Source organism: Chaetodon auriga, chromosome 3 (genome assembly GCF_051107435.1).
Source record: "Chaetodon auriga isolate fChaAug3 chromosome 3, fChaAug3.hap1, whole genome shotgun sequence".
Taxonomy (NCBI): domain Eukaryota; kingdom Metazoa; phylum Chordata; class Actinopteri; order Chaetodontiformes; family Chaetodontidae; genus Chaetodon; species Chaetodon auriga.
Genome location: NC_135076.1, coordinates 10,082,445 through 10,095,550, shown reverse-complemented (window position 1 = coordinate 10,095,550; position 13,106 = coordinate 10,082,445). Strand labels below are relative to the sequence as shown.

General features: G+C 47.8%; 1 protein-coding gene across 2 annotated transcripts in view; it reads left to right on the top strand.

The window, feature by feature from the left end:
* Window positions 1-313: 313 nt before the first annotated feature.
* Window positions 314-13,106, top strand: part of syde2 (synapse defective 1, Rho GTPase, homolog 2 (C. elegans)) — a 44,216-nt gene continuing 31,423 nt past the window's right edge. Inside the window, exons 1-3 of one of the 2 annotated variants that reach the window (XM_076726373.1) lie at window positions 314-624; window positions 10,672-10,973; window positions 11,467-11,866. In XM_076726373.1, coding sequence (XP_076582488.1) covers window positions 483-624; window positions 10,672-10,973; window positions 11,467-11,866 — 844 coding nt within the window. In that variant the 5' untranslated portion in view covers window positions 314-482. Of the gene's footprint in view, window positions 2,557-10,671; window positions 10,974-11,466; window positions 11,867-13,106 lie in introns of both variants that reach the window. The other variant, XM_076726372.1, reaches the window with a different exon arrangement.

Sequence of the window (13,106 nt, the reverse complement as noted above, 5' to 3'; positions counted from 1 at the left end):
CCAATTTAGTTGCACATTCGGTACTTAAAACATGCAATTTTCTCCCAACAGTTTACGTGCAAGGTCCCTGAACTTTGAGCCTAGAAAATATGCCAAATATCTGAGCTGCAAACATGAGGAGAAGGTGAGGTGAGGCGCTAGAGAGAGGGGAAGAGAAAAAAGGAGCGAGGGAAGGGAGGAGGGCAAAGTGTGTGTGTGTGTGTGTGTGTGTGTGTGTGTGTGTGTGTGTGTGTGTGTGTGTGTGTGTGTGTGTGCAGCAGAGAGGGAGGGAGGGAGAGAGAGCGGTGGTGCAGTTAAGCAGAGGGAGCCAGGAGTGAGTGAGTGAGGCGACAGAGCGGAGGTGACAGCGGAGAATGGAGAGGAGCGCGGCCGCCCGGCGAGCTTTGACCGCGGCGAGCGAGGAGAATCCACTCGGTCCTTCCCCTCAGGAGCCAGCGTGCTGAAAGAAACCGGGAGGAATTAACAGGGGGCAAAGGAAAGGAATGGCTGATCCTCTGCGGAGGACTTTACTAGCGAAACTCCGGGGGAAGAAATCCAAGAAAGGAGCGACGGTCGGCAGTGGATACGACTCCTCTGCTGCTGCTGCTGCTGCTGCTGCGGCGGCGGCGAATGGGGGCCGAGAAGGTAAAGAAAAAGTTTTGCAAACGCAGCGAGACCCCGACGAGGCTCGCCCGGTAGGGTTGCTCACAGGGCTGGATTGCACGACAGAGAGAATGAGTACGTACGAGAATTGTGTTGACGGGGCGATGGTGCACACAGGGGGGGTTGTCATAGTCCGGGAGAGTAGCGCAGTAGACTTGGCCGGCGCACGTCCCCAGGAGCGGAGCAGCGGGGGCAGGGTTCGGGTTAATGAGGAGCTCCTGGGGGTCTCACTTCAAAGAGCCGTGCCGGTTGGGGGCCATGCGGTAACGGAGGGAGATAGGAACCAGCAGGGGCCCAGAACCGGTGGCAAAATCACGTTATCGGCGGGGGTGACGCTTGCAGGACCGCATGTCCAGAGAAAGCACTTCGTCTCGGTCCCGCGGCAGTGCAGCGTCGGGGATTCAATCGGGTTTGGGGACAATTCAAATCACGTTTTATACCGAGCACGGGTGGAACCGCAAACCGGGGTCGGTAAACCACCGGAGGGTGAAAGTGATGGGACAGAGCCCAGAGACAGAGGACAGTCCCGGCACATGGCAGGGTCCGTAGCGGCGGCTCATGAGCACAACGACAACTGGACTTTTGACAACAACCAAACTTTGGAGACAGACTCGCCAATGTGCGCGGCGCATGTGTACCCAGAGAGAAACACGGAAGAAAACCTTTTACTCAGAGATGTTGAGAGTTACGGGCCTGAGTGTGCAGGGGACATGAGAGGGACTGCAGGCGCTCTGCAGAGCCCGACGTTTTTCCCCACAGAGTTAGAAATATGCGACATCAACATGGCATCCCTGTGCGCCACAGAGGAGTCACTCAGATACGCTTTAGAGAGTGAAGATGAGGATTACTATGATAATGAAATTCTGCCTTTTTATGATACTATTAGGGCAAAAGGTGATGTTAGAGCAGAGGGCGCAGAGCTGCCTCAGCCTGGTCAGGATAAGGGTCAGCTGGATGACAGTTACAGCGCACAGGAAACAGACAGGCTCAGGAACCAGCTGAAAGAAGCTTATTACCTTCTGATCAATGCTATGAATGATATCAACCTGGATGTCCAGCAGATTAGTGGGGCTTTAACTGAGCAGCAGGCCGCCTCCTCCTGTAGTAGCCACTCCAGGGATAGCCTGTGCTCCCGGGTGTCTGCCAAAAACCTGGACAGTGACTCGTGGTCCTCGGGAGGCGACCACAGCCCACAGCAGGTGTCTGACACTGACTCACTCCTGCTCTGCCTCAGTGGGAACCTTGAGTCAGGCCTCAAAGGCAGCAGGCTGGATAGTAAGAGTATGGTGAACCTGTCCTTGACCAAGGTGAGATCGACATTACTGCGCTCTGCTAGTGACGGAGCTATCAGGTATCCAGGTGGACCCTCACTCTGTGTTCAGGCCCCTGGAAGGCAGGGGTCAGAAATCAGTGGGGGAAAAGGGGCCAGAGAGACCAAAAAAGGCAAAGTCAGAGGAGCTGGCGAGCTGTCAGAACCTCGGGTGCTTTGCGATGCCATCAGCAGTGATGACCTGCTACAAGATGCTGCTGGCGATGAAGACCGTGGCGGGCAGCTTGATGAGAGCAGCGGCTCGGCCAACAGCCTCACGGGTTCCTCAGACAGCAACGCTGACGCATCGATGCGCAGGGGGCAAGACAGCAAGCAGGAGCCGACTGAAGTCCAAGCACAGGGGGCCAACTCTGTCAACAAGGGCCATGGCGTCACCGTCAACAAGATGCAAGAGTGGATGCACAAGGGCCGTTTGTTGTCTTCTGAGATGAAGCAGCGCATCGAGGGCTCATCACTGCCCCGAGGCCAAAGCCAGGGCCACTCCTGTCCTCAGGCTAAACCAGGGATCCAGACGTCCAACCGAGCAGCTAAATGTGTTAAGACCAAGTCACCTACGGTCAAGTCACCACGACAGCAGCAGCCAGGTAGGAAGGCTACACGGAGTGGCCTCAACTCCCGTGGATCCTCTAAATCAGAGACCTCTCACCCTCCTTCCTCCGTCTGATTGTTGTCATCCTCCTCCACTCATAGTAAACTGCGTCTGGTGGCGGTCCACCCTGCACTCCTCCTCTTCTGGATGCAAAGCAAAGGGACGAGACACCTCAGACCTCTTTGCTTTCCTTTTAAGACTCTCTAACCGGTGGCGGGTTCTGTCCTTCACACTAATTTAGGTGCATTTTAACACTAAATTAATAGCACATCAGGTGGTAGGTGGGATCACTCACAGTGTAGTTCAGTAACAACTAACTCACTCTCCTCTGCTAGCTGCGGTGGTGTTTTCGTGGTGTTGGTGGTGGGGTTTGTGTGTGTGAATGTCTTTTGATTATGCACCAAATGATTTTCTGATCGTGCTCTGATGCTCTGTTTGTGATGTGGAACAAAAGCAGGAAAACATCTGTATCATGAAACCACTGGCAGGAACAAGTGACACATGCTGTCATATTAGACACAACCAGCTTGTTTAGGTGTTCAAAATGCAGCTCACATGTGAGGTCTGAACTCTACCCAGCTGGTAAACCTGGGTGCAGGTCCGTGTCATAGCTGTTCTGGAGCTTTCAACCACGTCACCCTCTCTTCCTCAGCAGGTGGAGTTTGCCCAGTTTGTCCTGGAATTGCACATTCAAACTTGCATTTTCCTCAGCACTTTCATTACTCCTCATCCATGTTGCTTTAAAAGTTTAGACTGAAGCTTCATTCCTGACCTTGGAAGCTGTAGTCGACATAATAATCTCACCACAAGCTCTATTTACCCACTGGTTAGACACGTTTTTAATTGCATTTACATTAATGCGGTTACAGCAATACAGCACATTCCATTGCATATAGATTTAGTTACCTCTTCACTGTGTGTTGTGCGTGGTCGCACTGAATTTTCGTCCACGTTGACCTGATTTGACTGCAAACAAGGCACTTAGCCAGTTCTATTACAGGATTCGGAAACTGTGTGTGTGGAAAACTTTGTATTGACATTTGTTGCGCAGCGTGTGGAAATGGGCTCGCTTTGTATGGATCAGACACATCTCACCATCTCTTTACTCTACAGGCCATACTTTTGTATGTGTTTGGGTGCATTTGTGTGTTGAGCGCGTGCGTTGTTCTGACACTGTTTTCCAGAGTAAATAGATGGTCTGCCATGTGCGCAGGCTGTTGTTGACTGTCAGTGTGCTGTGCTGCTAGAAATAGAGTGTGATCTGTGTGTGACTTCCAGCCGCTGTGGGCCCAACATAGCTCCAACTTTTACATCTCAAGCTCTTTCCGCTTTTAGCTAGAATAAAGACAGGACTCTTCTTGATAGCAGTTTCCAAGTTTTTTTCGTAGCCCTCTTGATTCTCAGTTTTTCCCCGATTTGCTCAGCTTTCCCCTCTCTGTCCCCCACTGAACTTTTCCACAGCTGTGGCCAGAGGAATCCAAAGCAGGAGAGAAGCCACTGCAGTTACTCTCTGTGGTGGTGTGTGTGTGCGTGTGTGTGTGTGTGTGTGTGTGTGTGCGTGTGTGTTTGTTTGAGAGTGTAAAGGGGGGGGTTGGGCTGTCATGTTGCCTTCCTCCCCTGTCGTTTGCTCTGGACAGCTCCATGGTAACTTGCATTTTAAGGAGACTTTGCGTTGAATATTTAGGATGCCATTCCTGTTGTTTAACTTGTTTGCGTTGTGTCACTTAATTCCTCACCATGAATGAACAAAATGAAGGGCGATTAAGTATTTATTAAGGTCAGCGCTGGGCTTATCTTGCCCCCGTGGGCCTCTCAGCGCCTCACAAAGAGCCATTTAAAAAAAGAAATGCCAAAGCTCTCAAAAGCTCCAGTGAATTGCTTGTCTTGGCTTGAAACTCTTCATTGAGTTTATGGCTCTACTCTTGATTTATGCAAATATTTATACATTTCTGACTCTCTAAGAATAGCCCTGTTCCTCCCCTTGGGTGTTACATGGAAATTAAACCTCGCAGTTGAGTCGTAGGCCAAAATATTGGCGTAATTAAACTGCAGCTAATTTATTTCTGTCCTGACTTGTCCTTTAATTACTGTGTTAAATAAAAAAAAAAATCATGTCAGATATCACCCACAGCGAGCGAGAGTGTCGCTCCTTATATGTATATGTATGGGTGAGGGAGACTGTGCACACGAGCATGCATATGCACATCTCCGTTGTGTGCACGCGTGGTTGTGTTTGCAGTCGGAGGATTTAAAGTTTTGTTGTGTTGCAGCAGAGGATCAGTTTGCCGGCAGGCAGGCAGTATCCAGGCATCATGTTTTGGCCAGATCTAAACTCAGGAGTGGTGTGTCAGTGAAAGCTGATGTTGGGACTGAGCCATAGACGCCACAAACAGAGGAGTACGAGATGCACTTCAGGGAGGCAGATATTCTTTTCTTTTATTTCTTCTTCTTTTTTTGAAGTCCTGTGGTTCAAACTAAGAGGAAAATCATACCCTGTTTGCATGTCTAGCAATTGTGACTGCTCTGCAACAGGACAGCATTGGGCAAAAGTAGTGAAATAGCTTTTTGGATCTCCTGAAAAACAGCTTTTGAAAGAGCAGGGAGGAAATAAGATGATTTCGTAAAATAATGTGGAGTTCGATTAGAAGATTGATAGCACTCGCATGTCTGTCTCATGAAGCTGCAGTAAAGGTTGGAAACGGGGGGGGGAAGCTCTGGCCCGAATTCAAAAACATGTCGAAAGATTGTTAATTAACATGTTACATAACATGTAAAATTGACAAGCTGTGGTTTTATGAGAAGTTATGTACTGCATGGAGCAGCAACTTTTATACAAATGAACCAAATGAGACATAACATGGAAATCAGGGAGCTTCAGAGGTGCTGGTAGGCAGATTCTGTTACCTTCAGACAGACCCATGTTAGCTCTTCCCCCTTGTTTTCAGTCTTCTTCACTTCATATACACTGTACAGACATGAGAGAAGTATCGGTCTCATCATCTAAACTGAGGCAAGTGAACAGGTACGTAACCCAAATGTTGAACTGTTCTTTTAGAAATAACACATCAAACACGAAGCAAAGATGAGCTCTGGATTCGACACACTGTGCAGTATCACTTAGCATTTCGATTCCATTAATTCCTTCTTGCTCAGTAGAGTCAAAGTAGCTACAGAGAGACGAGAGTGCAGGTGTAATGTAATCCTCCTTGACTGCTGTCAAGTCATGTCAGAACGATGTGGCGTCTGGTTTCTGCATTGTGCCAGAAAACTTGTTACTGAGCTGCAGAGTTTTTTTCCCTCTTGCACATAAACATGCGCGGCTGACGGTGGAGGTACAATCATTTGTCTTGTCTGGTGTGTCTGTACTTGGACAGATTTATGGAGGATGCTCGCGCTAAAGACAGATCAGGTGATGGAGGAGGAACTCGAGCCATCAGGGTTCATACCAGGATGGTTTATGAGACGTATGAGTCACATGATGGTGTGTGCAAAGGCAGTAAAAGTGATGCAGTTGTATTTTTGAGGTGGCAGCATTCTATCAGGAGCTACTGTACAAAGTGTTGTTGAAGGGCCTTTCAATGACTTGTCTTACTTTGTACCCATCTTGTGGACCTAACTGTGTCACAGAGAGGCCTGGTGCCTTTTTTTAGATGATACAGTCCCTCCCCTGAAGCATATTTATCCATTTTTTTTAAGCAGACACGATGAGACAGGACAGAGGATGCACTGAAAGAGCTGCAACACTGAAAAGAATTTGGATTTCAAGCCAGCGTACTGAGGAGGAAGTGGCATTAGCATTAGCAGGCTGTGCTGCCAGGATGCCTCAGTGGGATGCAAGTGTTGACATGTGATGCAACCCTGGACGATCGCAGCTCTGCACTGGTGCAAAGAGAAAGATCTACACTGAGAATCCTCATTACCATATGAATGAGTGTCAACAGGAATGTATGGCACATAGCAAAAGATTCCCTCTGAAGGGTGTGTGTGTGTGTGTGTGTGTGTGTGTGTCGGGGGGGGGGGGGGGCTGAAACTCTGTACACACAACAAAGTGTTGTCTGTATGGAGGAGAAAAAACTAGCTGGTGTGTGTTTTGCACTTATCAAAAGAGGAGCCCCTGTGAAGCAAAAGGAATTGAGGAAATAAAAGAAAAGCCTATGGGAAAGTGGATCAAGTGTTTTGTCTTAGAGGAGAGAAAAATTCAGTCACTCAGAAGATTTAGACATGAATATAATTGGGCTTACTGTCAGGCTCACGTGGCACCGGTTCACACCAGCACATCCAGGAAATAAGCTTTTGTTCTCTATAAGTTTGCATTCCTTTCAGCACCTCAGACAAACCCAGATCGCTCCTCCCCATCCGCCTCTCCCTCAGACGTGCTCCCTTGTATTATGTGCTCTGGCCATCTGTTACCTTCAGGTCAGGGGTGTGAGTCTTCCCTTTCCCCAAACTCGTCATCTTCATGCCTTCGCGGCACAGGCAGCCAGGCTGCGTTAGCTCCGTTTGCTCCCAAGTTTGAACCAATAGACTGTTTTGCTTTGCATTGTGTTTCTCACTCCAGATAATAACCAGAGGACAAAGGAGCCGTAGTCTTACTTGCTCTCCTGTCATATGTAGTAACATGACAGCAGGCACAAGTTTTAACTAATGAAAAAAAATCAACTTTTAATAAATAGTCTGGGGGCTGAAACTAATAATCATTTACAGTATCAGCTGATCTTCATCACCTCCATCACCAGAGCAGGCAGGCGTACCCCTCAAACTGCAGGAGGTGGAGGGTTAGCTGCAGCGCACACCGACTGGGAAGCACCATCATCAGTTGCTGAAGCAGTCCACTGTAAAAGGTCTTATACTCTGGAGCTGTCACAGAGACCACTTTCCTCACAGTGAATGAATTACAGCCAGCAGGTCTGTGACCACAGGATTCTGAGGGATCAGAACGAGGTTTGAGGGGGCGAACACCTGAAGACACACTGACGTAGCACGCTGTTGCCAGCTAGCTAACTCATGAATCTTATCTCTGAAGTGGAAGACTGATTGATGGGTGGATGTCGTGACATTATTGGGTGAAGCTGGTTGGTTCAAGCTTACATAAGCACACGCCATGTTTTGTTTTACTGGAAGAAAACATGATTGGATTGTCAAGTATTTGCCCAATATGAGCGGGGATGTTATCTGAGAAGGTTAAAAAGGCGTTTTTCATAAAAATGATGAACGTATGTCTTTACCTTCAGGTTTTTGTTTGCTTTGTGAGTATTTTAGTGAACACTTAAGACACAGCTTGTCTTGTAAAAACATATGCTGATGCGAGATGCAGAGAGGAGCTGCAAACTGTTCTGGTTTGATATTTGACACCAGTTAAAATGGCTAAAATCTCACTGGTGAAGTCAAAGCAGCGCCCTGCTGTTGCTTTGTGTTGCTCCCCGTGAAGGAGAGTGACAGTGGAAGGAGCGAGACTGTAAATCTGGAGCTGTGGTCTGGAATGCCGCTCATGTCGGAACACGCTTCCTCTTCCAGTTATGAAAGACCCCTTAAAGAAGATGGCATGCTGACAACAACTCTGCGCACAGCCGTCTCACCTCTCTTCAGTCTCGCATTACCAGGCGCAGCGTCGGCGGCAGAGGCCGCAGTTTTTGGATCTGTCTCGGTCTTTATCTTGGTCCCAGTGCATATCCTGCTTTTGAATAATCCTTTTCCTGCATGGTATTCCGTTCTTCCCCATCCACAAGTGTGTGATAGTTCACTTTTAATATGGTTGCAAAGCTGTATTTGTAGTCTGTGCATCTGCACTTTAAATCCAGCGTCTTTTTAATTTCAGTTTACCCTCATTTGATGTAGTTCGTCTGGTGAAAACAGAGTTCCCCTTGCTAAATATTAATTATAGGCCAAAGAATCTAGTTCTGGATGTGTCTTGCTCATAAAAGCCCTTTCAAGATTCTTTTGTAATCTAGTCTACTAGACTTGTTTACAAAAGCATCCAGTTCCTGCTGTAATGCACTTTTCTGCAGGCTTCCTCTTGTGTAGATTTAAGTAAAAATGGTGCTCTTTGTCAGAGTTTAAAGGGTTACAAGGAACTCCAGGCCAGAACAGCTGAAAACAAAACACAGCAGATTATTATAGCCTGCCAGCTCAGGCCTACACATTAACTCAAGGGACTCAGTGTATCATCAGAAACATGCTGCATGTTTCCCCATCCCTCAGCACATGCTGAAGCTCCTGAGCTCCAGACCCTCAAACATGGCCTTAATCCAGGGTAAAGCAAACGCAGTGCTGGCTCAGGTCACACAAACACGTTTCTGGCAGGAAACCATCCAGATCTTCAACAGAGCACAAGGGGAGAAATACTTAAAGATGTGCTTTATGTTCTGGCAGTGTGGCGGTATGTTTGAATTAAAGTGAAACAGATGACAGAGGCGCTGCGATGGGTTGTTTGTTTCATTTCTTTGGAGATTTGGAATGCCTTAAAAGTGTCCTCTGTTCTTTATATACTCAGCAGTGCCTTATAAAATCAGCTGGAACACAGAGGAATGGCGTCGGCTTTGTGTCATACTTGTCATATTTCTCAAGTGGGGAAAAAGAAACAAAGCTCACGTAAATGAAGCTCCATTGTTTTGTTGTGGCGAGAGGAACTCCAAAGTTGGGGTTTGTGGGATTCTGAGGCGCTGCGGACGGCAGCGTTTATTGAGAGCCACCGATTGGTTTATAAAGTTGCCTTGTAGATCACAGGAAAATGGAGAGAGGCTGTTCTGAGAGCCTGGTTGACTTCCAGGGAAAAGTAAATCCCAGTGAAGCCCTCTGCCCTCTCTGTGCCGCCCGCTCGGGGCTTTGTCAATAAAAGCAACCAAGCAAGAAAAAAAAAAAAAACCCCTTTCTCTCAATCGACTGAGTAGAAGTTATGTAATTTTAAACCATGTGATTTTCTTAATGTACTTGTCATCTCGTGGACTGCTCTGGATTGATAATACACACAGAAACGAACACCCTGTGTGCAGACTCAGTCACACTTCTTAGTGGCACAGTCACACATGCACATACTGCATGCCCTGCGTTGGATTTCGATTTTCGTAAAGTGAAAATATTCCCAACTCTGTAATTTGGCGGATCTCAGCTTGGCGTGCGTGAAAACGCATTTCCTCGAGGAAAGGAGAAGTTGTCATTATAGCATGTGGAGGGGCTCGTCTGGGAGCTGCCGAGGATCAAAACAGTCTTTTACACGAGCCTGCTGTACATGTTAGAGCAAGACCCTGCCCTCCCTGTCACACACACATACAAACACACACACACACGCTCAGAGGTTGTTTTTCCCTGGCTGCATCTGCTCATCAACCCTTGAAAATAAAAGCACGTCAGATGCAAAGGTGCTTTTGGATTTCTGTCAGGAGACAGTTCGTAAAAAAACATTCACTCAAAGCTATGCAGGCGCTCTTTTAATGCTTTCTTTGGGACCATTAAGGGACCACGTCACTGTCTATTATTCGTCCTTTTTCAGTGCTCACGTCGCCACTGGCTGTACTTATCATCACCCCCTTACACACACACCCTCCCCTCTCTGCTCTATTTTCACAGCTGTAATACCAGCGGTTTCTCCCTCTTTTTTCCAAGTCGCAGCGATGGAAGATACGTGTGCTAAATCCCTCCATCTCCCTGTGATCTCGTTTGAATTCAAAGCCCACGTATTCCCGAAGCGTCACTGAGGAGAAAAGGGGGGGAGGTGCTCTGGGGGACTGTGGTGGTGTGATTGAAAGTTTGACTTCGGTCATAAAAACAAAATCACAATAGTTCGTCCAAAAGTTATAAAGCATGTCACAGTCGGATGAGACAAAGCAAAGACGTGGCTCCTTTTTGACGACTTTAAAAGACAGAGACAAGAATGAGAGAGACTGTAAAACCTAATGGCATTATTCAGTCTCCTCCCCTGTGGTTTCTTTATACAGATGTTTTCTTCAACTTGACAGGACATGAATCGTCTTTGAGATTAAACATCAGATTCAGTTCAATAATTGCTGAAATGATGACGATGAGTTGCTTTTTTATGCCATTCAGGTGAGTTTTTAGTGTTTCCCAGTATGAAGTTGTAACTCTCACACTCTTTCTCTTCCCATCGCTCCATCAGCTTTCATTGAGAATGCTCAAACCCCCTGTGCTAATGGCCGGGAGGTGGGCCGGGCCAGCGAGACCCCGTCATGGCGGCCACCGCTCACCACCATCACTGTCTCCAAGAAGCGCAACTGGCTGCAGCAGAGCTCCCTTGGGAAGAATCAGTGCGCCAAGGAGGAGCTGCAGGGAATGCTGGGAGCTGAGGAGGAGGGCAGCCAGGGCTCCCATCAGCCGACCCCTCCTCCCAGCCCTTCTCCAGACCACCTGAGACCCTCAGGGGGAGCCCCGTCACGGCCGGTCCGCCTGCACCTGCCGCAGGTTAGCCTCAAGATCTCTCTGTTCACAAGAATGCGATTTATTCGCTTTATTCGACAAGAAATGATGGAAAGCACTCTCATGTCTGTGCATTAAATATGAAGCTACAACCAGCGGCTGTTAGCTTAGCTTAGCATAAAGACTGAAAGCAGGGGGAAACAGCTAGCCTAGCTCTGTCCAAAGCTTGAAATGCTGCTTAGTTGCATGATTAAAGCTCACTAATCACACGTTTGTTTAATTTAAACTGAACAAGACGCAGCGTGTTCATTCATGCGCTGTTGAGGTGCTGGTAGGTGGATTTTTTGACAGAGCCAAACTAGCCATTTCCTTCATTTCCAGTTTTCATGCTAAGTTAAGCTAAGCTAAGCTAAGCTATTTCCATAAATGTCAAACTTAGGAACCAACACAGTGGTTGCTGTATGGTTCCTTTCAGGTGGCTCTCTTTCCTTTTCCCCTCAGTGTTTAACTGAAATCTCTGGCTCCTCTCTTGATTCAGGTTAATGTCGGTCAGGCCAAGGTGTCTCCTCACCCTCGGAGCGTGGACCCAGCCGAGGAGAATGACGCTGACGATGAAGGAGAGATCTGGTACAACCCCATCCCTGAGGATGAGGAACCGGACGTGGCTCACCGCCCTTCTGTGCGGCTGCTGGTTCCCCCTCAAGCAGAGCCCCAGAGGAGGCCCAGCAGGGGAGGGGATGCAGCTCACGGTGGCAGGAACCTGGCGGGCAGCAGCGGGGGACCGGAGGCGCTCGGGGAAAGCCTCGGCGGCGGTGGCGGTTCAGGAGATGGGAGTCAGGGGAATGCTGTACATTCCACAGAGGCACTACATCTGCACAGACAGATGCTCGCGTGCAAACCTCAGGAGGAGGGGGGGCCTTCCACCAGCAGAGCCACAGGTAAGGCAGAAAAGACACACACACACACACCTCCTCTCGTTCTTACTTTCCTGCACAACTGGCAGATTTTTGCGGTCATGCACACCTTGAGCACTAATTACAGCTATTGTTGAAAATGTTACCAATCAAAGGATCAACAGACTTACTTAGCTGCAAGTCTGTCTTACTTCAACTGTACTGAAGTATCAAGTATTTTAGGTGTGAAGATGAAGATGGCGCAGGAGCAAAAATACAGCTTTGGTGGGTTTAAAAATCCGAAATTCCTCTTGAACACTATAACAACTGCAGCCGAGCTCAGTTTTTTTCTTGTTCTGTTCTGTTTGATAGGAGCAGACGGGAGCTGTGGCTGTCTAATCATATCAGTCCATATCAGTGTCCCTCATTAGTTAAACTCAGACAGACATTAGCCAGGAGGAATTCAGAACTGGCATTCCTCAGAGGAAAGAATATCCATTTGCTCGCACAGAGCGAGGTCTGTAAACCTTTGGCGGTTCTTGAAGTAAGAACAAATGTCTTCTCGCCTCCAAAGCTTCTTCATTAAAGCTGCACTTATCGTGTGTGCAGACACAAAAGACAGATTTTAAGCAGAATTACTGTAAATGAATTGGCGTGCTCTCGTTTTCACTTGTGTGCTTGCAAATGGTTGAAACTCTACAGCGGCGGCGTGATGATGACAGCCAGCACACGGCTCCCTGTCTCTTAATAAGCTCGGCCTGCTTTTTCTAACTTCCGACTTTTTGTTCTCTCTGATGTGGCAACATAGTAGTTTCAACCAATTGGCACATCTTGAGCTGAGCCTATAATTACAACTTTTGACAACACTTTTCTGTGGCACGCAACAGCCATTTCTAGTTGGAGGAGCACAAAAGCGAGGCCGAGCACTTTGGCTACACTGAGCGAAATCTAATACTTAAGCTTCAGCGCTCACAGCCACAGTTTTACTGCAGGAATGAAGGCTTGAAGGAACTTTTCTCACCCTGAAATTCTACAGCTTTAAGAGTCGAAACCACAAGTCATTAAGACCCATTCCTATAAATGAAAGAATAACTTTAGGCTGCAGTTTTCTCTGTGTTTCAAAGCAGCAATCAGCACATATAAACAAGCTGTTTGTCTGGCAGAGTGGAAAGGCTGAACTTCTTGAGGTGCGTTATCTCCCACAACAAATCTGCCCGTGACAAGGACACAGGTTTGATTGGCTGCTGATAAACTCCTCCATCCTCACTCACTGGCGTCAAACGCC